This window comes from Lepidochelys olivacea (assembly GCF_965140295.1).
Source record: "Lepidochelys olivacea isolate rLepOli2 genome assembly, chromosome: 7".
In the NCBI taxonomy this organism is placed as follows: Eukaryota; Metazoa; Chordata; order Testudines; family Cheloniidae; genus Lepidochelys; species Lepidochelys olivacea.
This window is the reverse complement of record NC_140417.1, coordinates 92,528,925-92,556,791: the sequence shown is the minus strand read 5'-3', so window position 1 is coordinate 92,556,791 and position 27,867 is coordinate 92,528,925. Positions and strand designations below refer to the sequence as shown.

The window sequence follows — 27,867 nt, the reverse complement described above, 5'->3', positions numbered from 1 at the left end:
TGTCAATCTAAATTTTAAAGTGTAGTCCAGACCTATGAAACAGTTGGAGAGCCCCTGTTATGGCCCCTTTACAAACAAGGCAAAGCCAAGCCAGAGTTAGTTGCTGTTCTAGATAATGTACAGCAGCAACACAAAAGTATTTTCTGGTTAAAATGCAATATAGAACACAACTATTTTGGAGTGATGTACTAGGAGGTATTAGTGTTTGGGAAGGGAGATGCAGAAAGGCTCTCTAGCAAGTCAAACACTATTTTAGTTCTGGGGCTCACCTTCCCATGTCTCACATTGTTTGAGCAGTAAAGGAACCACCTGATGTCCAGATTCATTTCAGGGAAAGGGAGGGCAGGTATGATGGGGGCTAGTAGACATGTTTAAAAATGTAACTCAAAGTTACTGATGGATAGATATGGGGAGGACAGGGACCTTGAAAGGTCAGTATTATGAATGCAATTTTACTCAACCGCCTAGCCACTCAGGCCCTGATCCAGCAAAGCACTTAAGCCCATGCTCAACTTTAAGCACCTGAGTAGTCCAACTTGTGACTTACATGCTTAAAGTTAAGCACAGGCTTTGCTGGACTGAGGACCTAGGCTTCTGAAAGTGCCAAACCAGGTTTCTCCTTGCATTTGAAAGTTGAAGGTTAACAGATCTTCCTTTCCTAAAGATGCAGGGTCAAATCCTCTGCTGATGTTAATTAGTATAGCCCCACTGTAGTCAGTGCATCTATGCTGGCTTTCAACAGCCGAGGAGCTTGTCCACCTTTTTGTAATAATCTGAAAAGTTGCTTCTGCCCATAACTTGCTCCCCATTTAATATGCATCAGCCAAGTCCACTTGCTAAGTGGATCATTTTTGCACCCATATTCCCTGAGATTCTAAAGGAGAATATTGCTTGAGAAAGCAGCAATTATTTTACTTTTTTGTAGAGTAACAGGTTGTAAGTTATTATTCTCTTTATAATCGGTGACAGCTTCCAGGGAAAATGCAAAGCTGGCTGTTTTTGACGTCTTACACTGACTATAACTTAACATGTCATAGGTCTTTTTAGCACCAGAGACATCTTTCTGTCTTAGTAATCCCTTCAGAGAATTCCTTCCAACATATATAGAAGGGTGGCCTCATGTTAAGAAAAATCTTTTCCTCTAAAATTGTTTACGGTCCAGGAATAGACCACAATGAAAAGAATGGCTTCCCAAAAACCTAAGGGGCTGTCAGTCCACTTATCAGAAAAATATTATTACAAGTGCTGCACATGGGTCACTTACCCTTTCCGGTATCTCCTAGTGGTCTGAAAGTCAGGGGGGTGGGGGAAAAAAGCAATATCAACAGACAGCTGTCCTAGTGGGCACTGGATAGACAGAATGATTAGCATTGCTGAGCTATTTAGTCATTGCCAATGGAATGATGAGCTCATGTTGCATAATGAGTCACATATTCAGTGTGGTTAGACTGTAAGCCTAACCCTCTGCCACGGAACACCCCCACCCTATCCTGACCCCGACACTAGGTCTGGCTAGTTAACACATGTGGAATGAGACTGTACCTACCTCTGAGCTGGCAGCATTAGGCATGTACTTAGATTCCCAGGTTGGAAGATTATCTCACTCAGTCTAAGTTCTCCCAAAGATATATAAGCTAAGCTATCGTGGTGAGTCTCAGCAGAGCTGACCTGAGCACTAGCGGATTTCAATCATAAAGGAATACAACCTACAACCATTGGCAAACATGATGATGCTGAAAGTAGAGGAGCTGGTAGGTATAAGCTACTTTTCATTCACAATTATTGTTATTTCAGGATTTTTCTTGTAACTAATCAGTGGGAGTCTTTATTATTACAGGTACTTAAAGGACAACTATCACTGTGATATTCTGGTACATAATTATACCTATTATATCACATTATGCTTGGAGGAGCTTGTTTTAATTATTCCTTGAGTGTTGAGTTCACCATGTAATGTAACAAAGTAGTTGACTGGGTTTTGTATTGGAAGATGACTCACCAGAAGAAATGGTGTAGCCTGGCATTTGTTGTATACTTTTTACTTTGTTTTTAAGCTTAGTTGCTGCATTTGTATGCAAATCACAAACATTTAAAAGGTGCACTCAGTAAAAGGAGAAAAAGGTCTAGATGTTAATTAGTTCTCAACCAGGGGTACATGTACCGCTTGGGGTAGGCTGAGGTCTTCCAGGGGTACATCAACTCATCTAGATATTTGCCTAGTTTTACAACAAGCTACATAAAAAGCACTAGCGAAATCAGTACAAACTAAAATTTCATACAGACAATGACCTGTTTATAGTACTCAATATACTATACACTGAAGTGTAAGGACAATATTTATATTCCAATTGATTTATTTGATAATTATTTGGTAAAAATGAGAAAATAAGCAATTTTTCAGTAAGTGTGCTGTGACACTTATATTTTTATGTCTGATTTTGTAAGCAAGTAGTTTTTAAGTGAGGTGTAACTTGCATGCAAGACAAATCAGACTCACGAATGGGGTACAGTAGTCTGGAAAGGTTGAGAGTCACTGGTGTAGATTATATAAGCAAGACTGTTTCCTTTGTACTTTTAATGTAATATTGAGAATCACTAACAAAAATTCCTATAAACTGTTTTTCATGGTTTAAGGAGTTTTTTGAAAGATAATTTGTAGTGTTCAGCCTAACATAAACTTGATTTGACCAATAAACTGAGCAAACAGGACAAATGTAGAGGAACACTGGAATGTTGTTAGGAAACTCCTTTTCCTCCCAGAAGAATACTTTAACATAGAATTGCTGTACAGCATAGTTAGTAAATACTGGAGTTAAATTCTTTGGCAAAGTCCCTCCAATTTCTGCACTGCTAAATTCTCCAACAAACCAAATTGTGTGACAGTTTTTGATTGCAAAACCATTCCAGATCATATGCTTTTAGCAAAATAAATCCCAAACAGAAAGGTTAACATACACACTTTGAAAGTACTTTATCAATCATAGGAAACAATTTCAAGGACTGTTCTCATTTGTATTGTGACATAGCAACAACACCTGGTGTGTATAGACTACCTAAAGCTACCATTATCCAGCAACATTGAAGTCAATGGGAACTTTACCATTAACTTCACTGGGTGAGGAGCAGGCTCTTAGCCTATGTATCACACCTGTTTTAACTCTATTGTATGTGTCTGAATTAGATGGCAAGCTCCTGGACACTAGCATATCTTCAGCTATGTCTGCAGCATGCAGACTGTGCTTATAAGTAATAAGGAATGATTTTGCATTGATAGGAAGTTGATCAGGTTGCTTTAATGTGTCTTTCCACCTTGAGCTTCTATGACTCTGATGAACGTTACACAGGATAGAAATTAATGGGAAAACAGAAAGAGATGTTGGCTTTGTCGTCGGACACTTGCTGCAGTAGTACTACTGTTCTCAGAGCAGCAACCAAGGCCCAGCCAGTCAGAAAGGGGATTCAGAACTTCATAATCCATGCTAACTGCTACAGGGCCTGATCCAACATCCACTGACATCAATGGGAGTTTCTTCATTGACTTCTATAGATGTTGGATCAAGCCATTAATGAAATTGCAGCAACCATTGTCATAAAGCCAATCCTGTTGCAGAGTGTGAGTAAGCACTGGGTTCCGACTGTCACACACACACAGTCTAGGGACAGATAGAACACTTACACATAGGTTTTTTTTAACCACTGCAATTGGCTCCTAGCTACTAAGTGTTCCCAGTAGGTGGGTGCTTAAGACATGGTGCTGCAATCACAAAACATTGTGTTCCCTTTTACAGGTGACAGGGAAGAAGAGTGACAGTAAAGAGACTGTAGATTTCCTCCCAGAGGACTTCAAAAATGGAGAGTACGAAACTGCTGTAAGATTAGAGAAACAAGACGACCTTAAAACACTCCCTAAGCACTCCCTGACCCGAGGAAACCTGACCTATGAAAAGGAGAAAAAGCAACAGGCAGAGGTAAGCGCTTTGATTTTGTGTTCATTTTTATCATCATGTGGCTGCTGTACTGGTGTAGCCCTAAAATGCCACATGATTTTGTTCTAACTAAAATAATTTTATGATGAGCATAAGAAGTAAAACCTTTGCAGCTCACTTCCCAGTGAGAAAGGAAAGGATCCCATGGTCTTCAGTGGACTTTGCATCAGGCCAGTAATGCTGTCAAGCTGTTTCTAAAGCTCTCTTCATTTGTAATTTCTAACTGAAGAACTAGGAATCTTTTCTGTCCAGAAGGTACCTGCTGCCAGCTGTAGAGTATGTTAAGGAGTAGCATATATGGGAAAAGCTCTCCCATTCATAAACATAACCATTGTCACCATCAGCTAGACAGCCCTTATTCCCCAAACTGTCTCACTTATACCATTCCCTTGCCAAGTGTTAATAGCAAAGTTCTGTACTTTAATCTCCTGTTACTAAGGGCCTTCCTTTCCAGGACACCCTGCGATGTGCTTACTAGCCAGAAAGCCAGTGGCTTTGGATGAGGCCCTCATTGCAGAGCACATCCAAAACAGGAAAAGGTGAAGCTACTTGATTAAAATTCCCCTTAAAATAGACATGAAGTGTCTGTGCACCAAGTCATTTTACATTTTTAGTTATTTAGGGCCAGATTCTAGCCCCTTTACTCTCCTCACGTTGCACTGTAACAGGGCATGCTCTGGTCCCACCCTCAGATGTCCCAGAAACCGCTCAGACTCTCCACCAAGTAGCAACTTCGCATGATTGATTTACATTCCCATACAACAAAATTACATACAGTGCATCCCTCCTTTACCCTTTCCTGCAGAGCCTGGGAAGTATAGAGATCACCCTTTCTTGAGAGCACTACATTCAGATAGTCCTGCTTACTCCTTCTGTAGCCCCTGTACTACCTTCCTGCAACCTTACTCTATCAACAGAGGTATATAATTGGATTATCCAGCCTCCAACCTGATCAGATAATTAGCTTATACCTCCCCAATCAGACTTCTTAAGGCAGCTGGCTGATGCCTAAATGATCAGAGGGCTGGCTCACCTGCTAGCTTGCAGCCCTGTTGAGTAATCCTACTGAAGTCCAGAGGACTACACAATATGGGTAAGAATGGTAGAATCTGGCTCTTTATCAGTTAGTTTTTTAGTCAGTAGGGGCCAATTTCATACTTGTAAGCAGGTATAACTATAGTGACTTCTGCTGCACCTTTTTACACCAGATCTGAATTAGGCCTTAAGCATTTACTGGTGCCTCTTTTTGAGGACAGCAGTGAGCTTTTTAGTAGATTACTGCGGTGTAACAATACTGAATGAAACTACAGGTCAGTATGAACCCTGCATTTATTTAAAGGTGTATTTTCCTTTTGCTATCCATAGTATCAGTACAATCATCACAATTCACAGGTTTCATACATTTACGGTCAGAAGGGACCATTATGATCATCTGTCTGACTTATATTTCACAAGCTGTAGTATGTCACCCAGTGATTACTGCATCTACCACAAGTTGTGGTTGAAAGGTAGAGCCCTGCAAATCTGTGTATATCCGCAAATCGTGGATGGATATGGATCCAAATTATATATCTAGAGCCCTGCAAATCAGAGGGTATCCACTTTATATTTGAGGACTGTACTCCTGGATTGGATGTGGATAGAAAGGGCATTGAAAGGGCATAACTTTTAGAAAGAGATTCAAATTAACTTAAAGGCTACAAGTGATGGGGTATTAACCACATCCTTTAGTTACTATTCCAGTGGTTAATTATCCCATGTAGTTAAACAGCGGCATCTTATTTCCCATTTGAATTTATTTGATTGACAGTGTAAACTGCATTGCCGTGCTGAAAGGAAAGGAGTTTTGCATTCCCTCTGGACTCAGTCTTATCATTTGCTTGTTTCATTCAGCTCAAGAAGAAAAAGCTAGAGGAGAGACCAAAACTTGAAAACTTGCAAGATCTTGAAAAAATTATTCAGCTGAAGAAAAGGAAAAAATGCACAAAATTGAAGGTGCCTGTTTTAAAGGAACCTGAACCAGAAGTTACTGTAAGTTCCATTGTTAGAAAGTGCATTCTTTTATGAAAGACTTATGGAATTTCTGGAGCAGTGTACAGCTGTAACACACGCTTATATTCTGTAAATTTGTCTCCATCAGTCAGAACCAGTGGACGTACCTACATTTTTAAAAGCTGCACTGGAGAATAAATTGCCAGTAATTGAAAGATACCTGTCAGACAAAGGGGATCCAGATGCTTGTGATAAGGTACAACTTTTATTCTTATTACTTCAGAAAGATAGCAGCAAAAGAGATCACGGGGTGTAGTTAGGCAAAATTCCAATTTCCGTTACATTTTGTAGCTTCTCTTATCCTTTTGCAGCATAAAGGAAAGAGAGTTAACTACAGGAAACTACAACTTACTACGTTTTCTTGCTTTAAAGGCACCCCTGGGAACGAACAAAGTGTATTTTACCTAGGAAAGTCTGTATATTTATTGGAAACGTGCTGGCAATCAGGAAACCCTGATTTCCTTTGGCAAAAGGCCTTTCAATGCTGCAGGATTCCACGACAATGAGCTATAATACAGAAGGCTTTCTGCACAGTTACCAAAACAGGATTCTTTCATTCTTAAAAAGCACAGCTTTGTTTGGATATCTGACTCTAACACATTCCAAGCTAGGAAGGAACTGTCTGATTCCTTACACTATACCCTGCTTTAAAGTGCATTTGTAACATAGTATGATATGGATGTGGGAATTCAAGAGGTTCAGAAGGTTTTTAATTTGAATGCCACATTGCAGACATTACTCATGCCCTCTAAAATGTGCTGGGTAGGCAGCTGTCATCTAGGAGGTTGCTATTAAAATTTAGTAGATTTAAGGTCTCAAAAGCATACGCACTCAGAAATGAATCAGCATAAAATGTGTGTTTGCTATCATCCCAGGGTACGAGAAGGAAAAGGATTTCACAAATCCCTGTGCCATGTACAGTATTTGACTTATCCCTGTTTTAATTGACAGTACCAACGCACTGCATTGCACAGGGCATGCTCAGAAGGACATCTGACAGTGGTGGAAAAGTTAGTGGAAGCTGGAGCCCAACTTGAGTTCCAAGACATGGTATATACATCTGTTTAAGTTTCTTTGCAAAACCCACTGACCCATACAAGAGACGTCAGAATTACAGGGTCCGTCACAAAGCAATTAGAGCAGCTTTTCAGAGTGTACCCCAAAAACAGGACTATTGAGAAGGAAATATAAGGGAAGGGTGTCTGCCCCTCCTCCTGCACCCTCCCCAAATCGGCTGCTGAAAGATGTGAGGATGAGAAACAGACTGCCCAGCATATCTTCTGTTGCTTATTCACAACAGAGCCTGACAAAAGCCCAAAAGAGTAGCAAACCTGGGATCAGGACACTACTCAAGGCCTGTCACCTCTACAAAGTGGTAGAGATGAAACAGCCTCATCAACTGATCGCAGGTGCACTGCAATACAACCCCAATGCCTGGGCTGGGATTTTAGCCCGGAGCAGAAGAGAGGACACTGCTCTTCTGGAATGCTGTCCCTAAGTGAGGTTGAGTAGCAACAGCATTTGCTGCTGCTTCTCCCCTCCCGACTATTTGCAGGGAACAGAGAAGCCTCACTTAACCTTCCAGTGACTGGAGGTGGGAGTTGTAGAAGGGATGAAGGAACAAGAAGGATTCCCAAGAGGCAGGAGGAAACCTGGGGAGTAGATGGTGAGAGGGACCCCTCCCCATCTGCAGAAGAGCTTGGAAAAGATAATGGTTCTTTACACTGAGCTTTGTTTTTCTTATGTTTTGGAGTCCAAAAGGCAACAAAACAGAGTAAAAAAAAAAAAATTGCTAGACATCAAAAACTGAACACCAGACTTGGCTGCCCAGAGTTAGGTTTCTAAACCCATAGCAGGCACCCAAATATAAGTAGCCTGATTTTTAAAAGTGCTGATCACTCACTGCTCCCGTTGAGTTCACTGAGATTTGTGGGTGCTGGACACTTTTGAAAGGGCAGATCATTCAAAATTAGGGAGGGCCTCCATATAGGCAGCCAGGTTTGAAAATTTTGGACCTCTTGTTTTAAATTACTGTGTAGAAAAATAAATCTGCACTTAGTACAGGTTTAATTTAAGGCATGTTATAATCATCAGGTAACCCATAGCCGGGCCCAGACACCCTCTACTATTGCAGTGTTGCCAGATCCTACTGCCTTTAAGTACAACATGCAATGATTGTGAAGGATGACAAATCAGCAGGGCTAGAGACAGTCGGGCCAAATAAGAAAAAGCTGCTAATAGCTACAGCTCAGTGGTCGCTGACTTGCAGTAATTTGATTTAGGTTAGACTGAATTAAAAATTTTTAAATGAATAAATATTGGTTTTATCACAATTGTTTAATTTGTTGGGTTTTGGTTCAATTATTTTATGGTTGTAGCTTGAATCTACTGCTCTTCACTGGGCATGTCGTGGGGGAAGCCTGGAAGTTCTGAAATTCCTGCTCAACAAAGGAATAAACAGAAACGCCAGAGACAAGGTATGTTCTTATATGGCTTTTTAAGCTGGATGTGAAAAATGGATCGATCCTCAGTTCATTATTTTGGCAGCTGTTCATCATGTACTGGCTCTAAATCAGATTTGATTATTTTTTGTTGATGATTTTCCTGCTCCCTCTGATTGTTTTCTCCCTCCCGTTGACTAGTTGCTCAGTACACCTTTGCACGTAGCTGTGAGGACGGGTCAGTATGAATGTGCTGAGCACCTCATTGCCTGTGAAGCAGAGCTCAATGCCAAAGACAGAGTAAGTAAAATATATAAATTTACTTAACATAGAGGCTAACTCTCAATTACAATCTAGCACTGAGCTGACAATATGCCTTTATAATTCCACCTGATTGTAAAATGACTGTGTCCTTTGTTCAGTCTTGAAAGATGGGTGAGCACAGCAGAATCTAAGCCAGCAATCAATCTTGTTTTGTTTGTTTTAGGAAGGAGATACACCACTTCATGATGCAGTGAGGCTGAATCGTTATAAAATGATTAGACTCCTGATTACGTATGGAGCAAATCTACATATAAGGAACTGTGTAAGTAAGATTAGTACAGAATCTTCCCATCAGAATAGTTTAATAGATCTGCAGGCTAGAAAGAACCATTAGGATGATCTAGTCTGACCTCTTATTTAAGATTAAAGTAGAACGTATTGAAAAATGGTCTGTTTTATGAAAAATTTTCAGTACATTTTTTAAAAAAATCAATTTTTTTATCCAACTCTGATTTAAAATTGTACCCCACCTTAAATCTACCCAAGTGACCTATCTTAAAAAAAATGCAGAATTATTATTATTTTGTAGCGATTCTTTCTTACAACCTGTTGCACTTTCACTGTATGTTCGTAATATTTTAAACATCACAAACTGAAGTTAACTCTTAACCCCTTAAAAAGAAAGTCAGCTGATGGCTGGTCTTGGCTGTGTCTGGATGAATAGTTCATTAGTAACCTGACCAGCTGGACCTATAAATCAATCAGGGAGAACTCTGGCTAAGCAGAACTTTTAAAGATTAATTTCGGAAGCCCAAAAAGTGACCTTTTGCATTTGGTAATTCTGACAGTAGCAGCTATGGAGTAACAGGAAAATGTCTGTAACCAGTTGTTAAAATACTCATCCCTGCTCACAAAATCAGGAAATGTTTTTCCCAAAGCCATGGAAGGCTGGAAAGTGACCTCTATTGCCATCAATCACCAATTTTTGCACTTGGATTTTTCCCAAATTGTTATCTGCCTTGCTGCCCAGGGACTGCACTTTGCTAAGACTGCCAGGCAACTTCCTCAGTCCACTCTATTTAGTCCCTCTGTAACACAGTCACTAATGACCATATTCATCAGCATATGTATGAAGAATGATGAATGGACAATAAGTGCTGAAAGCCAAAAATCTGCTCGCTTAGGCCTTGTCTACAACAAGTTGTACCTGTTTAGCTTAAAGTGTGATTTTTTTTTTTTAAAAGCTGTTTAGTTAAACTGTTGCAACCCCCACTTATTTCAGTTTGAGTGATTTATGGTTTAGCTAACCAAATTCCTGATTAATTTAAGCTAAAACAAAATAAACTTTGTGTAACTGAAAAGTTAGATATTTTAACAGATTAAATTTAAAGTGTGCTTTATTATTGATCAGGACGTTTACTAACAGCGTCTGCTCCTGCAACCACTGAAATTAGTGGATATTTGTTAGCTGCTAACTTTGAAAGGAGCAGGAATACTTCTATAGAGCAGGGCAGTGAATACCATGGTGATGAGTTTGTCAGAACTTAGGTGTCATCAAATATAGAAAGACCATACATTAGACATATGTGTCTGACACACAGAACTAGAAGAGAACAGGGACATTAATTTACGTAAGTTTACCAATTGAAATTAAACCTGGTTCCCCTCACTCTTTTTTGAATAGGAAAAGAAAACCCCTATGGATCTTGTTCTTCAGTGGCAGAATGGCACCAAAGAGATATTCAACAGCCTTAAAAAGAACTCCCACAAGAACTCCCATATAAACACATTCTGAAGAGAGAAAAATTACTTGCCTGGAGAAAAGTAGTCTTCTCTTCAACAGTTTAAAGGCACCAACCAACCTCAAGAAAAATTGCACTGAACATGCTATTTTTACTGAAGAAAAAAGTGTAGCCTAGCAGATTATTTGTAGCTGCCTTTGTTGGAATACTCTAGAACAAAGATTCAGAAATATTTAAAAACCATTTGTGTTAAAATTCCATTGATTAAAAGTTGCTCTATTTATTTTATTTTGTTAGTTCAAATGATTATCTTTGTTGATCTTTGTCAACAAGTCATGTTACCGTTGTTTTTATACAGAAAGCTAGAGTTACTACTGTGGTAACCTGAATCAGTCGGCAATATTAACACCCTCCCCACCCTTATCTTAGTCAGCAGTCCAAGTGTACTCCTGTCAAGCCTTTCTATAGACCTAATTAGCTAACATGTCATTGTTGCCCTGTCTCTGTTAACTCTCAGTATTAGAGTAAGCTGGTAAAAATGAGTGGCAATATGTGGAAGACAGTAGAAAGCAATGGAAGGTTTACTAAGATGCCAAGTGGAATTAAAGGAACAGGTCAGTAATTGGACTTGTGTTGTTTAGCCATTAATAAAGAAGGCCAAGTCAAACATTAAGTAATTGTTCGGTTGCTGGGTCAAACAATGTTCTGAAGCTAAGAGGACGATCGTGAAGGAGCATGCACCTCTGACAAGCTGGTAAATGCTGATTTAAGGAAAGACAGATGTATATTTGTAAATGTGTACTGCTTTTTATGTACATTTTGTATTTATCTTATTTAAAATTTAATAAACTGGGTGGCTCTTTTTATTTCCGAGTGTATTTTGCCAGGTGAAATTGTGTGGAGGGAGCACCATGATGCTGCCAGACAGTCCACTGCTTTCCCTTTGTTAGCTAAATGATTAGGTGTAGTTTCTTTCAAAAATTACTCAGCTACCTGGAGCTACCAGCTCTGAAGTACTGTGTTTTCATTATTAAATGCCTTTTTAGCTTCATTTGTATGTGTTTTTTTTTTTTTTTTTTTTTTAAGGTTAGACAGATAGTGGTCAATACCAAAGTTAAAAATTCAGTTTTGATTTGAGTTTGAATAGGCATCAGCTCCTCAGCTAAGCAGTAGCTAAAGCAGAGCCAGACAGGATGGGAAGCTTGAACAGCACCAGCCAAGGAAGTGGGGGAGCTGTACTTGCCCATGTTGGGAGAGGAAGAGCAGCTCTCTCTTTGCTTTTAGTAGAGAAAGCAAAACTATATTCTCCCCCGCACTCCCTTAATCTAATCCCTGTGGATGCACCAGGTGGGAGTTCTAGATCTTTTAATGTTACAGTGGACTTTTACACTGCATTTAATTAAAACCACACCAGTGCCGCAGCCACCCAAATGAGAGAACTACTACTGCCCCATTGTGTATTCCTCCCTCCCCCAGTTCAGTCACACTTGAGTCCGCAAACATTAGAAAGAAACTAAATCAAGTCCTTGTGATACATTGCTGCAAATGATGGGTAGGACAGTCATTTAAAAACAGTTAATTATATTTAGACTTTGGCAGTATGTGTGAATACTGTATTACAAAAGTGTGGCTTTGCATAGGAGTGCGATTATAACCAAATATGACAACAAAAGAACACAGCTGTGATCTACCCACAAAGCATCAATACCTAGAGAATTCTATTAGCAGCCACCTATCTTGATGATGAATGAAACAGATCATCCTCTTCTCGGACAAGTGTTTTCCAAAGTGCCCCCTAATTAATCCAGCCCACTATATGCAAGTACTTACAAAAATCTTTGTAAATGCTGGGACTCACTAATAGGCTCCTCTTTGTTGAGTCATAGTAGATCCCTGTCACTGCCCACCACCCACATACTGCAGCTATGCTGCTTTTCTGTGCACTAGACCAGCTCAGTGTCCATGAGAGCCGAGAACGGAACTTGCTGGAAAAAGGACATGAAATAGGCTCTTTTTATTTTGTCCACATTTATACTTGAGAAATATTTATACAGTCCAGGCCTCAGAGGCTAGTGTGACAGAAAAACAAAATTAAATTTAAATTAAATGTTGTCTCCCCTACTATTTTAACAGTGCTTGGGAGGGAGGAGATAAAGAACAAATAGTATAGGCTGTTAGCAAGGTTATCTCCAGCATGGAACTGATGTTAAACAAATAGTAAACCAGATTACCATGCTGCTTGTTCCATGTTCACAAACCTCTCTCTATGCATCATTCAACAAGCAATTACTCTCTTGCTCAAAGCAAGTACCTCTCTGGCCATGGCAAGAGAAGGCAGTGCCACTCTCATAGTTAGTAGTCAGCTGGATTTAGTTTCCTCTTTTGTTTCAGCCAGTATATCAGGATCTTGTTTATGATTCATTAAAGGACAAACTAATGTAATGATACCCAGTGACTGACAACAACAGGACACAGGTCAAGCACAAAGTCAAAGAAAGTCAACGGCATCAAGGGCAAAAATTGCATTGTAAACTCAAAAGCTTCTTGTGACTAACACACTCCATTTCTAAAAGTGTTCGTGTATTTTAAAGCAAAAATCCATCCATGGTGCTTAGTCCAATTGTTGAGTTTTACCTTCTGTAAATCTACTGCAAAAGGACCCCTGCAGCATGTTACAAGCTATAATTAGCATTTCTCAGCTTGCTTCCAGCGGTGGCCAAAGGGCTGAAATAGTCATAGTTTGACACACAGCCGGTCCATTGCAGTCTCTTACCCCTCTTTCATATAGTTCACCATCAAAAGAAAAGCCTTAATCAAGACTTGGAAGAGCCCTAAAAACGTTTTCCAGGAGGGAGTTGATTATAATCTGCAGGCAGCTGGATTACACACATTGAGGTAGGAACTGGTAACAGAATAGATGCTCTTGCTGGAGAACATAGACCCTAATGCAAGTTTTATTTCTCTAAGGTTACTGCGACAGAGGTTAAGCAGCTGGCATGTTGTGACCTCTGCTTATCGCATTGATCACACTCATCTCACTGTTACCTTAGGCTCTTCTTGTGTGTCTGCTATAATTAGCCGTTGTCTCGTATTATATTTCGATTTTAAGATCTTCTGGGCAGGGACTGTCTTTTAGTTATATCTTTGTATCATGTCTAATATAATGGGCTCAAGCCAGTAGGAGCTATTGTAATACAAGTAACTGACAAGGGATTTCTTTGTAATTCAAAGATGCCAGAATCTCCCTTTCAGCAGACTATCATAATGAAACAAAATTAGACAATGCTATTCTGCACCACGCAACTATTTTTCTTATGCCAGTGGGGGGATTGTGGGTACTGGCTTGCAATGGCAAGGTAAAATATCTGGAAGCTTTCTAAACTTTGATGAAGAGAAGAAGTGGTGATCACGTTTTAGAAGGGCTAATTGTAAAATCATGTCAACGTATAGAAAGATGTATGTAGCTGTAAAATTCACGCTGTAACAGCCAGCACATCCCTTGGCCCATGCTGCTTCCCACAGCCCCCATTGGCCTGCAGCGGCAAACCAGTCCTACATTATCCTTTTGCCATCAGCAGTAAGATCATTCTGCTGGGGTGAAATGTTACGGATTTCAATAACCTTATTCTTGCACAAACATTTTTTTTTTAATAAAATATTCTTAGCGGAACAAATTAAAATAATGCATCAAAGAATTGTGGGTGGGTAGCATGGGAGGAAAGGACTTTGTGGAAGCTGAGAAGTTGGGTTTGATCCTCATACTTCAGTCTTGGCTTTCTTGCGGACTGGGAGAACACCTTCCTCCTCTGATGTTCGGGGGGTTTTCTTCGTGTACACCACCCCAAACGCAGTCTTTCTGGTTTCTGGAATTTAAAAATGAAAAAAACCAAAGTTTAAAACAGATCAAGTAAAAGTGATATGAATATGTTAACTGCTCATTTCAGTCTGTTTCCATACTTGTGCCTAACAAGTACTTCTCCATCTCCCCCCCACAGATAATGCCAGCACAATGCAATGGATCTGAATTGTATGTTACTAATGCAGTACTTCTCAAATTTGCATTCTGTTGCCTATTTCATATGGGAGGTAACTCCAGATTGCCTCATTCTGCCAATCCCAAATTCCCTCTTTTCATGTGGCATTGCGTCCCCTTTGCTCTCCATAGTAGCAGCCTGTACATTTCATACAGTGATGAAGCATTAAAATGAGAGCACTCAAACACATTAAAAAAGGCAGCAGACACAAAGATGCTCAAACCCAAGAACAACAAGTGCATATTCAAAAGATTAATTATTTCAGTCTCCTAAATTATACCACAGAACTGGGTAACAAGATGCTAACAAGGTCATTTCATCCAGCTTTGCAGAGACTGCTGGATTCCTCCTTCCCAAAGGAAAACCCCAAATTCTCAGATTTTGGAGAACAGATTCCTGTATGTTTCACACAAGGGCCATTGCAAATTGCATTCCACTCACATTCACTGAGTCCCCCAGACACCCAGCTCCTCTTCTTCAGGCATAATTATCTTGACTTTTGGCATCACAAGACCCCACAGGCCATAGGGAATGGAAAAGGAAGCGGGATCACTAATTCAATCCCCACGTCTGCTCATCCTGATACATGCAAGTGAGTTTACTACCTACCATTCCTCTATTTCTTGGGGATCCTCCTGTGATGTCTCAGAGGAGTTCAGTGGACTTGTTCTGGAACTACTATTGTGGAGAGCACAGTTTCCACACTTCACTCACTTGACATAGAAAGCATGCACACTGAACTTTCCGGCACCATCAGTAGGGAAAGAGCTGAAGGTCTTGTGTACCAGGAGGGTGGGGATGGTTTAAAGTTGGTTATTGGTGCAGCTGTTCCAGTGCAAACCCCAAGTGCAGATGTGCTGCATAGGAATAAGCAATGACTTGCACTGGTCAGTTACAAGGTACATAGTTATCTGCGTAGATAAGACCCAAAACGGGTCACCAATATTAGGCAGGATAATATCTATACATTGTATTTTCTATAGTCTCAATTCCTGAGATTCTGAACGTAGAGAACACAGGAATACTTGCCATAAGATAGACAAGGGGCAAATATGGCTTTCAGATCCTTGTAAGCCCATGATTTAGGAAGCTACAGATAGTAACTGAGGGTAGGAAGTAGCTCCTGAAGGTGACCTGAAAAGGGAGAGAGAAAAGTGGGCTTGTGCCCTGAAGAAGGCTGGAAAGGGTTTGTGCTTTTTTAAAGCAGAAATTAAAAGATAGAAATTCAGGTCTTTGTTTTGCCTGGAGACTACAGCAATGGGAGAACTAATTATATTATGACTTCACAAGAGTCAGGAGACAAAGCTGAATTATAACAGAACAAGGACTTGTTCAGACTGTTTAAAACTCTGTTTTCCTTTGGCTACAATCAATGGACTAATGAACATTTTAGAGAAAAGATGCTTCTGTTAAACATTTGACACCCTGCTTCCCTTCAGCTAAGGCGTGCAATCTCACAGTAGTCACTTGCATGACTCTCCCCTTCCTCTTCCCCCGTCCCAAACAGTCCCCAAGTGATGCTCCAGCAAAACCAGGGAACATCAAATTTGATATACCCAATATTTCTGAAGTTAAAAAAACAAACAAGGAAAAATAAAGATTATCCTGAAAGACTAAAAAGGCCTTTAGGACTTCTTGATATAACAGAAGCAGCTAAAACTGCCAAACCCACTTAAAAATATCTTATAAATTGGACAATTAGTTAAAATACAAAATCAAGTGGATTTGTTTCAGCTTAATACCACAGAGAGAAAAACAGTTTTGCACCGACTTGTAATACTTTTAAGTAGTGGCAGTGTGGCTTTGCATTAATCAATTAGCACCTAGTTACAGCAGTAGGGCATAAATAATCCTTATGCTAATTCTGCTAATTTTACTAGATGCCCAAAAATCCACAATCAAGGAAGAAGGCCATATTGGTTAAAAAACGGTTTCGAAGGAAAGCAAAGGCAGCTACAAAAAAAACCTAATACATAAATGGAAGAACACTGAAGTTGACCGTAACGAATATATAGAAGTTAGAAATTGTAGAAAATTGATAAGGGAGCAAAGGGACACAAGGAAAAAGCCATGGCCAGCAGCGTTAAGGACAATAAGGAAGTTAGATATATTAGGAACAAAAAGAATTCTGTCAATGGTATTGATCCATTAGTAGATGGAAGTGGTAGAATTATCAATAATAATGCAGAAGTGTTAAATAAATATTTCTGTTCTGTATTTGGCGAAATAAACAGATGATACAATGTCATCATATGATAACATACTTTCCATTCCTCTAGCATCTCAGGAGGATGTTAAACAGCATCTACTAAAGTTAACCATTTTTAAATCAGCAGGTCCAGATAACTTGCATCCAAAATTTTAGAAAAGCTGGCTGAGGAGCTCACTGTCCTCTTAATGTTGGTTTTCAATAGTCATGGAACACTGAAGAAGTTCCAGAAGACTGGAAGAAAGCTAATGTTGCCCCAACATGTAAAAAGGGTGAACAGGGTAACCTGGGTAATTATAGGTCTGTCAGACTGACATTGATAATTGATAATGGAGCAGCTGATACAGTACTCAATTCATAAACAACTAAAAGAGGATAATGTAATTAATGCAAATCATCACAGTTTTATGCAAAATAGGTCCTGTCAAACTAACACGATACCTTTTTTTAGGATGATATTTTAAAAGATTACAAGTTTGGTTGATAAAGGTAACAGTGTTGATGTAATATACTTAGACTTCTGTAAGTCATTTGATTTGGTACTGCACAACATTTTGATTTAAAAAGCTAGAAAAATATCAAATTAACATGGTGCACATTAAATGGATTAAAAACTGGCTAACTGACAGGCTTCAAAATATAGCTGTAAATGGGGAATCATAGCTAAAGGGGTGTGTTCCTAGTGTGTTCGCACAGGGATATGTTTTTGGCTCTATACTATTCAACATTTTATTCAATGAATAAAACATTAAATCACCACTGATGAAGTTTGCTGATGACACACAAATTGGGGGAGTGGTAAATAATTAAGAGGTCAGGTCACTAATACAGAGCTATCCGGATCGCCTGTTAAACAGGGTGCAAGTAAACAATGTGTGTTTTAATACAGCTAAAACATAACTGTATACATCTAGGAACAAAATGTAGGCCATTCTTACAGAACGGGGAACACTGTTGCGGGAAGCAATAATGCTGAAAAAGATCTGGGGGTCATGTTTGGTAATGAACTGAACATGAGCTCCCTGTGTGACCTTGTTGCCAAAGGGGCTAATTCAATTCTAAACAGGGGAACCTTGGGTAGGAGTAAAGAGATTATTTTACCTCTGTATTTGGCACTGGAATACTCTCTCTAGTATTCTGATGCCCACAATTTAAGAAGGATGTTGAAAAATTGGAGACATTCAGAGGAGAGCCACGAGAATGACTAAAGGATTAGAAAACATGCCTTATGGTGATAGACTCCAGGAGCTCAATCTATTTAGCTTCACAAAGTGAAGGTTCAGAGGTGACTTGATTACAGTCTGCAAGTACCTACAAGCAGACCAAAAAATGGGATCTTCGGTCTAGCAAAGAAAGTTATAACATGATCCAATAGCCTGAAGATAAAGCTAGACCGATTTTAGACTGGAAATATGGCATAAAATTTTCACACAGAGTAAATAACCATTGAAACAATTTACTAAAGGTCATGGTGGATTCTCTGTCACTGACAATTTTCAAATCAAGATTGGATATTTTTCTACAAGATATCCTCTAGGAGTTATTTTGTATTATAAAAGAGGTCAGACTAAATGATCACAATGGCATGTTCTGGCCTTGGAATCTATGAGTCTAGGGTAGTTTAATTGGTTTAGAACAAGGCTACCACCCAAGTGCTGCACAAAGCATTTATTTAGCTGTGAGGGTTTTGAAATGTGGTTTCATTTACAAGCCCTTAAGGTCGAAGGCAGAATAATAGTCACAACACAGCCACAGTGTTTTAAACTCACCAAGCTATAAAAAGCAACTAGATAAAAGTTTAGGCTTTATTTTCCACTCCTGAAATCTTATTTGTATTCCATGTGAAAAGGCCTTGCAGAAAGGCCAACCGCAGTGTGTCTGAATGGATACACATGTTGTCTTTTGGAAGATGTAACATTTTTCTCCAGAGTATTTGAAAAAGCTCAGCACTTCTGAACAAAATTTCTTGTTCTTTAAAATTCCTTTGCATCCCAAGATTTTAAAAGTGGACATTTAAAAATCGTAATGCATTGTCAAACTTCAAATCAGGATCAGTTCAGGCCTTCACAATAAGTAAAATTTTTTTTTTAAATCTGATTTGGGGGCATCTTACTTTTGAAGTATTAAAAAGCAACGGCATAACACAGACTTGAGTGTTACCCTCTTCAGCATTTTCATTCTATCTACCTGCACCTAAAGCATTTCAATCTATTCAAAAACACTTTACTTTACAGAAGGATGAAAACTGATACGGGAAGTTATAATGGCACCTAACACCACCACTTGTCAAGTATTCTAGTATCCCCAAGCCATACATGCAATTTTCACCAACATTAACTGGAAAGATACTCGTCTAGTTGTTGGGAAGAAAAAAAAACTCCATGTACAATACATGTATTGCTAGCAGACAGGAAACCTACCTTAAGATAACCTTGCAAAAGAACTGCTCACTCATCCTGGGCAAGCACTTTTTTTGGACAGGTAAAGAAAATATCAGCTTTTTTCAACATCACGGTAAAGGGTGAGCAAGTACACTGTGTGTCAGGGCAATGCAGTTTCAATTTACTACTGTCACTGCAGATTGGCAAGAGGATAGAGGCTCACAGTGAATAGGCTCAGACTTCTACATGAAGTCAAACATGCCATTGACAACAGTTTCAGGTCCCACCTGTTTTGTAGTTAGAGTTCCAGGTCCAGACCCAGTGTGTCTTCTCTACATAGAGCAACTCAATTCTGGTATTAAATTATTTCTATGGTCAAAACTGACCAGTCATTCACACCACTTATTATGGTACACATGGCAGACCTCTCTTACAGTGAAAGAGATTCAAGCCAGAGTAAACAAATTAAAACAAGGAGTTGCTAAGAGGTGATAAGAGTTTTTATTGGGGGAGGAGGGAGGGAGTGGGGAGAGGAATTAGTGGCACGCTGTAAAGTGGCTAACTGGGAAACTAGGATGTTTAAATTGATATATGGCATGTTGTCTTATTCATCTCTATGTGCCAGTGAATGCAGCACATAATACAACTGGAAGATTGTTGATTTCCACCGTAGTAGGTAAGAGCCAAATTGCCTTCTGCCTATTGTTCAATGATGACATATATGAGCATATAAGAATTATAGTAGTTGTATAGATTTCTATGCTGAAAGCACAGTGATACAAGTTCTAATCTTCTAATACCTCAGAACATTGCACCTCTGCTAGTATCATTTCTTACCAACGAGAGAACACTGAGTTTGATTTCACATCATTCATGAAGTGCTCTCACAGCATACTGCAGCAATGAATAAAGTCAATGTAAAATGAAAAGTCACAAAGGGAAGACAGGGGCATCTACAGACATGCATAAAGAGTGTGAATGCAACAGAATCTGCTGTCATTTAAGGCCAAATCTTGATCCTATTGAAGTCATTGGCAAAGTTCCCACTGATCTCAGCCAGTCCAGGATTTGGCCCTTATGAATCAAAATGCTATTTTGCTACATAATGTAATAGACTGATGTGCGGTTTGATTCTATGATCTGTGCTTTCCCAGAGGAGCCCCATAAGTACTATTATAAGTATTCCAAGGCAATCACCACCACTGGCAAGACCCATTCATTTCCTCTTACTCCTTGGGGAAGGCCACTGCACTGAGGGAGAGAAAAGTACATGGAATGGAGAAGAGGCACCTGTGGATCATCACCTAGAGAAAGAAGAATTCCAAGAAGACTCTTCCTTTAAGAGAGGGCCCAGCACCATTTGGAAAATAAGGTGTCAGAGCTGCATTACTAAAAAAAATTATGTAAATTAATGTGAAACAGAAGATAGTTGTGCTATTTACTCACCTCCATGAAGGAGGACTGCTCTGCAGTTGGTAGAAATAGCTGCCTTGGCGTCACTTTCAGACAGGCCAAACAACAAACCTCTGTCACCTTTGTTAAGGAGCTTAGTGTACAAAAAGGAGTGAACAGATTAAGAGGTTCTTTCCCCTGGGGTAGATTTGGTCACTTGACAAGTAACTGGGAACTATCAAAGCTGCAAGTCAGAATGACATCTTGCATAAAGTTACTCAAAGAGTGGTACTATTATATGGATGGCACTTAAAGTATAGAGGATCTGATTCAATGCCTACTGAAGCCAATGGAAGTACTTACATTGTCAACATTCTATTGATTCTACTGTTGGATCAGGCCCTAAGCAAGGCTGAATCAGGCCCTAAGCTGAAGAACCCATTCCCTTTTGAGGACAGAATCTTCAGTCCAGTTGAGTATTCTTCTCCAGACTTGTCCCTGTCCAAACTAGCCTTTCAATGAAGTTAGGAAACCATGTTTATATGCTGTTCCATCGAACCTGGTTTGAAACGTGGTTTGGTAGGGCACTGTGAAGGGGACTAGGAGTTGGCCAGAAAATGGAATTTCCATCCTACAGAGGATTCTGAAGTCTTGCAGGAGGGGGAGAATCCTCCTAATTTGGGAAGAAAAGGAAACTTGGATCTACTTTCTAATCAGACAAAACAAGTTTGGCACTCTCCCATACCCATTCAGAATCCTGATTCAGGAAGGAAATCGTCAACTGGCCTCATGGTATGAAATATAGCAGGTGTACACATACCCATATTCTCCAAGAGTGACAAACTAGAATGCGGAGACTTTACTTTTTTTTTGTTTTGTTTTGTTATTGCCAGTTGCAGTATTGTCATTCTCTAGTATTAAAGCGTGAAGCCAAAATCTGTTTCTCAGATCTGACACTGTATTATAAAAGCATTATAGTTTACCTAATCACAAAAGAACCCAAACACTCCTACTGAGGACAAAGCAAATTAGAGTTATTTAACAGTCTTTTTATAGTTGCAATGCTTATGTTGAAAGAGTTCTAGTACAGATAGATTGCACCCTATCTTTTCACAGAAAGGTATTTTTATTTTATTTTATTTTTAAACTTTGTTTTATTCAACACTGCAGCTGGAGACATACTTTAGAAATACAGAAGAGATTTTAGTCTATGAATTTGGTTCTGAAATTAATAATTCAAACAACCTTCCTGCTGCCATGAGTTCTGTTACAATCACTATGTAAGTCACAATTATGTAAGTCACAAATTTTAAAAAGGTCTGGAGGGTGGGGGAGATAAAGGCATAGAAATATTTTTATTGCAATACCAAAATATTTGAAAGTCAACTGCAAGTTTCCTACATTATTCTTAAAGATCAGATTTTACTTGGGAAAGGATACAGATTAGCCACATCATAAGGACCTCGAAGTTCTAATGGCTAAAACAGAAGACACAAGTGAGAATATCTACACACCCCCTCTATTTATTTTAGAGAGTCACAGTTTGCAAAATAAGATTATTTACAGAAACTATCAGCCATTAACTGTTAATTTAAATTTCATATAATTAATTTAATAATTTCCCGAGTTGTTGAAGATGCTAACATGAGAGCAAGACAATTGCTATCACCAAGGGAAAACAGGAAGTGCCCACTTCCACTAGCAGAATTAAGAAAATGCAATAAAATGATACACAAGAAACCAAAATAAAAATTCAAAAGAGTAATTATATTGATGCTTATATTTCTAGCAGAAATTTATTTACATTAAACTTATTTACATTAAAAAAATACTGACTTACCCTTTCAGCTGCACTGGATATAATTATGTTCTAGAGAATAAAGGAGAACAAGCATTAATCTTAGATAAATGTTATTAATAAATTGAAGATTAACATAAACCCAACACTAATACTCCTATGAATATCATTTAAAGTTAAGAGTTAATTCTGTTATCTAGCTAAAGTATCTGCTGCTTTCTGGAACAGGCAAATCCATGAAGATTATAGATCATGGCTCCTTAGAAATAATAAACTAAAACCATCTACCAGCTTTGCAAGTTGCAGAGCTTACTGGGCCAAGAGTCTATACCAAAAAAAAAAAAAAAAAAAAAAAAGAAAATTCCAGCTACCAATACCCTTAATTATGGAACATCTAATCTTTTCTAAAGCCGATGCTTTTAAAATGGTCGATTTTTTTCAGAGCAACCGGTCAGTTACTGCAGATGTAATACTGGGGCAATGCAGGGCATTCACAAAAAACGGTCCTGGTGACTTAAGGTTTGCACAAAAACAGATGTTTATGCATATTGTTAAAGGTATGTAGTGAATTTCTAAATGACAAAAAGCACATCTTATAGATCTAGGCACCTGTACATATATTAAACTATCGTATCATACCGTATCATATCTTACAAAATACTTTAAATACAGAATCTTACATGTATGTAAAAACAATTAAGTGAAAACATCACTAAACTCCTATTACATAGAACGAGCCCATGCTGCTGGCTGCCACAGGGCAGATTTCTGGCTGAAATAGCTCTATCCTACATTCTTCATTCCTCAGTTTCAGAAGCAGGGCAGAAAGTCTTATATCTGAAGTCTTATATCCCCATGTCCCTCCTATTGATATGTTGCATTCCACCAGGGTAGCCTGTCAATCCTGGTGGAGCCTCACATCTCATGCATAGCAGTGTATCAGACTCCTACCCACCAGTCCTCAGTAGAGAGGAGGAGGAATCACAGCTTGCTTTCTTCCCTTTCTCCATGAAGATGTGATAGGTAGCACCACCTCCTGAATCTTTCTTCTCAGCCTCCTGTGCCCGCATGCCTCAGCACTGGGCAGGGACTCTCCTCTGGCCTCCCTCCAGCTAAGGGGAGTTATGATGTTGCCACCTCCTGGACTCTGCTGTCTGTTCTCCTGCATAGAGCCTGGAAGACAGGCATTGGCTGCTGCAGCTCAAAGCAGCAGGCTTAATTTTTCCAGCTGACGCAGTCAGCATCGCTGAAACTCAAAAGCACCCTTGAGATCCATACTAAGCAGGTTTAAAGCTGACCTGCAAAGCAAAAAAAAATCTCCTGGGATCTCTCCTGATGTGCGAGGGGAAGTTCCTCTGTGGGTTACTTCTGCTTCTGGCTTCCAGTGCTCTCTGAGCCATAAGGGTCTGCACGTCCTTTCCTGCTCAGCACCTGAAGAAGTCTTGTGCATAATGGAGACAGTGAGGTCGTTCTATGGAAATACAGATACCTCTGAGGTAATCGGAGCTCCTACTTGTGCACGCAGTTGCTCTCCTCAAATCCATGCTCCACTCCTTGTGTTGGGAAAGTGGAGGGGCAAGTGAAGCCATGTAGAAGAGCAGCAAATGGGCCATATCCCCCTAACAGGAGTCGTGTGGTATTTAAGTGTCAATGATGTCAAAGTGGGAAGAGTGCTGAGGCCTCACAGCTCAGGCTTTGAGAAGGAATCCCACAGCCCTATTTTCATCTTTAAAATGGTATGAGAGATCTTTAAGGCTAATGCTTTAGAGGTAGGTTTCCATGAGCACCTTATCTAAAGTCATTACAGGCAAGAGTCCTTTGGGGTTCACCATTAAAGGAACTGTGGCAGCTATGCAAAGAACTGGGATGTGTGAGCCCCCGAAACACTCACCCTCTGCCATGGCCTAGGGGTCCCATAGAAGCCTAGTGAAGGAAAGAGGGGAGTTAGCCAGCCAGGGAGATGGGAGAGGAGTGTGGTATTCTTCCTCCCCCCACCACTTTCTTATGAATGCATAGATGCTGATATTGAGGGCAATCAGTATTATCAGTGATAAGTCAGTGGATTATATTAATGGGTTTTCACTGGCTGACGTCAAGCTAGTGCTTTTAGCCAGTATACTTGTTAATAGGGGTCAAAATGTACTGAAGATTTGATCTGCCCATTGCTGAATTAGTACTATTAGTATTGGGGTGTGTTTTTCGACCCCCGTCAAAAAATTTTTAAAAATCCAGCCCTTGGAAGAGTTAGGGGTTTTGTTTTGTGTGTTCAACTCCAAAACACAGAGACAGACTATTTAGCTCATCCCATAGCTGATGTAACTCTGGCTTTTTTCACATCTGTGGGTGAAGGGTTGTAACTAAGAGTACGTCCACACAGCAATTACACACCTGCAACTGGCCTGGGTCAACTGACTTGGGATCGGGCTACGAGGCTGTGAAATTGCTGTGTAGACGTTCAGGCTCAAGCTGGAGCCTGAGGTCTGGGACCCCATGGGTAGGGAGGGTCTGAGAGCCTGGGCTCTAGCCTGAGCCTGAACATCTACACAGCAATTTCACAGCCTTGCAGCCCAAGCCCCATGAGCCTGAGTCAGCTGACCTGAGCCAGACACAGCTGTGCCATGGGTTTTTTTTATTCCAGTGTAGATGGAATGAGTGTAATTATGATGCTCTTTTTTCTTTTCTTTTCTTTGGCAGGCAAAGGCTCAGTCACGTGTTCAGAAATTCCAGCATCAAACTTCCTTGAAACTGCTCAGCCGATGCAACTCCAGAAGAATTTGAACAACTGACTGAGTTAATTTTATTTCGGTTTGAGAACTCACCTTTCCTTTGCAGATCTGCATCAGACTAAGAGCATTTGAAATTGTGTATCTTCTCATTGTGGAGTCTTTGATGGCAGGGGTGTAAAGAAGTTCAAAGTAAATGCCGCGATCTATTGCCTTCACATGAAAGAAAGAAAATAATCAAAAACCAAAAGCAGAGTCGCATAACAATCTTACAACTAGTGCCTATTATTGATGACTTCTTCTCTCAGTTCTACCGCTTTATATACAAAACTAACATGCGGCAATTGTTCTGATAGAAACACACTGTAGTCTGAAGGGTTAAAATAAAGACATTGTGTCTGTACGCCATGTAAATGCATTTGAACTTAAGACTGTCAGGTAACTGAGGCTTATTTTAAAAAAAAAAAAAAAAAAAAGAAAGAAAGAAAAAGCCTCTTCCTCTCTACTTGCCAGGCTGTAATAGGCTTTCCAAGACTGCTCAGATAAGAGACATCAGAGTTGATCAGCTGCAAGTGTGGAAGTCTCAAAGCGTGAAAGAAAGAGAACAGTGGGAAGTTTCTTCTCTTCAGAAGGCCAATCATGGCTCGAAAGTCTGAAGACCTGGCTAATCATTAGAGCATTTCATGGACAGACAGGCACTGTAAAAATTGTCAGAACACTCCTTCTGCAGCTTCATAGCTGGCTTTGAAGAGTATCACTTTCCAAAGTTGAGGGTTCTCCCTAGCACCCATCACCACAGTACTCAAGTACTCACTAACAGAGAAGTTATTCCGGGAGAAGAGCGAAGTTAATTAAATATTCCCCACCCCATTTGACAATTTTTGAAGGACAGTAGGTTGTAGTACATTTTGTTATTTATTATTTCTATTGTGGTAGTACCTAGGAGCCCCAGCCATGGACCAGGACTTCATTATGCTAGGTGCTATACTATAATGATAAATAATAATTAATAATAAATAGTGTGTAATGAGCATGTCATAAAAACAAATTTTATAGTTCCAAGATCACCGCTTTTATAATTTATACTCAGGTAAAGGAGAAAATCCCTGGAAATATTCATTTTTAGAAGGGGGTTTGCGAGACTTGACATTTTAGTGAAAGGGGTTCACAGGTTGTTAAAGTTTGGGAACCACTGCTCTCGCCCTTCGAATGTGATGCACCGTGGAAAAACGCTACTGCTCACCCTGTTTCCATACTGGGGTGGTGCCACTGATGCAACTCAGGTGCCCACAAGTACATAAACTTCATAACTAGCTCCTTTGGTGGCTGTCTCAGGACAATGACTGCAGTTTGAGGAAGCTTTATACTGGACTACCCTCTAATCTGAGAATTGGGCTCTCTACCTCTAGGCTGAGTCACATTGGTGGGAAAATGCCCATGGGCACCTGTTCTCAGGATAATTACGACATCAGCGTTCAGGGCTTTCAAACTATTGAAAGGAAACATTGTGATTCTGAATTTTTAAAATGGGATGTACAGCAAAGGTATTTTTGTTTGGTTGGTTTTTTTAATTTATTTTTTGTCTGTTTTGAAGTTTGACATAAAATGTAGGTTTCAGAGGAAAAACACTCCCACCAGCCTGGCTGCTGCTGTCTGCAGAGTGGTGAAGTGCATCCCTAGGGCTTGGTGCAGTGTGCTCCATTTGCAACAGAGTGCAACACAGACTGTTGGCATAGAGAGAACTAAGGAAGCTGCCCCAGGGAACTCTGGGATACATTCAGAGGCCTTCTGGGATCTGAGTCAAGCTGGAGTTGCGTGCATACAGGAAAGCAATAGGGCTCTGACCCTAGGTCCCAGCTTAACCTGGGCTTGGACCCAGGGCTGGCTCTTAGGATTTTTGCCACCCCAAGCAAAAAAATGTTTGGCCGCCCCCGCTTTTTTTTTGTGCCTCTCCCGCCCCAACTCCATCCCTTCCCAACCCCTTCCCCAAATCCCTGACCCTGCCTCCTCCCCCTGGCGTGCCACATTTCCCCCCACATGTTGCTTCCTGTGGCTCTCTCCCCCCCCCCCCCCCCAGCTCACCTCTGCTCTGCCTGATCCTCTGAACACGCCGCTGCTCCGCTTCTCCCCCCCCCCCCAGGCGTGGGAGAGGCAGCACTTTCACGGGAGCAGGCGGAGTGGAGGTGAGCGGGGGGTGGGGGAGGAGCACAGGAAGTAACAGGGGGGAGAGGAGATAGAGGAACCGCTCCCCGCTCCAGCTCGCCTCTGCTCCACCACCGCTGCCTCCCGCAAGCGCGCAGCTGCTTGGCTTCTCCTCCCTCCCTCCCAGGCTTGCTACGCCAAACAGCTGTTTCGCACGTGGCAAGCCTGGGAGGGAGCGGGGAGAAGCGGAGCGGCGGCGGCGTGCTCAGGGGAGCAGGCGGAGGCAGAGTGGAGGGGAGCTGGGGCGGCGCGGGCCCATTTCTAGGGGCGGCGTGGGCAGCGCCGGAATGCCGCCCCAAGCACCTGCTTGTTTTGCTGGTGCCTAGAGCCGGCCCTGCTTGGACCCTCCAGTCCTGCAGGGTCCTGGGGTGCTAGGTTTGAGCCCTAGGTTAACACAATTGATGTGTGGACGTAAGGGGAGGTTAGGCTTGGGCCCAGGTTTATATTGGTGTGTAGACATACCCTCAGGGTCCCTGAGCTGTCCAGCTCCCCACATGGAGAACTGCTGGGGCTCTGGGAGCCTCAGAAACATTTTGAGAGGTCAAAACAAAAATGTTGTTTCAGATTTTTTTCCCCCAAACAAGATGCTGAAATTTCTGTTCGGTGAGAAATTTAGAAATTTCATTTTTTGTTCCATATCAGA

At 40.5% G+C, this 27,867-nt stretch overlaps 2 protein-coding genes across 3 annotated transcripts in view; one reads left to right on the top strand and one right to left on the bottom strand.

The window, feature by feature from the left end:
- The first annotated feature begins 1,561 nt into the window (after positions 1-1,561).
- Positions 1,562-11,331, top strand: ANKRD1 (ankyrin repeat domain 1). The gene is made up of 9 exons (XM_084633003.1): positions 1,562-1,751; positions 3,789-3,968; positions 5,880-6,017; positions 6,127-6,234; positions 6,990-7,088; positions 8,417-8,515; positions 8,681-8,779; positions 8,967-9,065; positions 10,428-11,331. Exons 1-9 carry the CDS (start codon positions 1,725-1,727, stop codon positions 10,536-10,538), a joined length of 960 nt encoding a protein of 319 aa, XP_084489129.1. The 5' UTR covers positions 1,562-1,724; the 3' UTR covers positions 10,539-11,331.
- A 764-nt stretch (positions 11,332-12,095) lies between these two features.
- RPP30 (ribonuclease P/MRP subunit p30) overlaps positions 12,096-27,867 on the bottom strand; it is a 30,732-nt gene continuing 14,960 nt past the window's right edge. The window contains exons 7-11 of one of the 2 annotated variants that reach the window (XM_084634660.1): positions 25,119-25,235; positions 22,342-22,371; positions 21,942-21,979; positions 20,556-20,635; positions 12,103-14,348 (exon numbers count right to left, since the gene is read on the bottom strand). In XM_084634660.1, the coding sequence (XP_084490786.1) occupies positions 14,242-14,348; positions 20,556-20,635; positions 21,942-21,979; positions 22,342-22,371; positions 25,119-25,235 (372 nt within the window). In that variant the 3' untranslated portion in view covers positions 12,103-14,241. Of the gene's footprint in view, positions 14,349-20,555; positions 20,636-21,941; positions 21,980-22,341; positions 22,372-25,118; positions 25,236-27,867 lie in introns of both variants that reach the window. The other variant, XM_084634661.1, reaches the window with a different exon arrangement.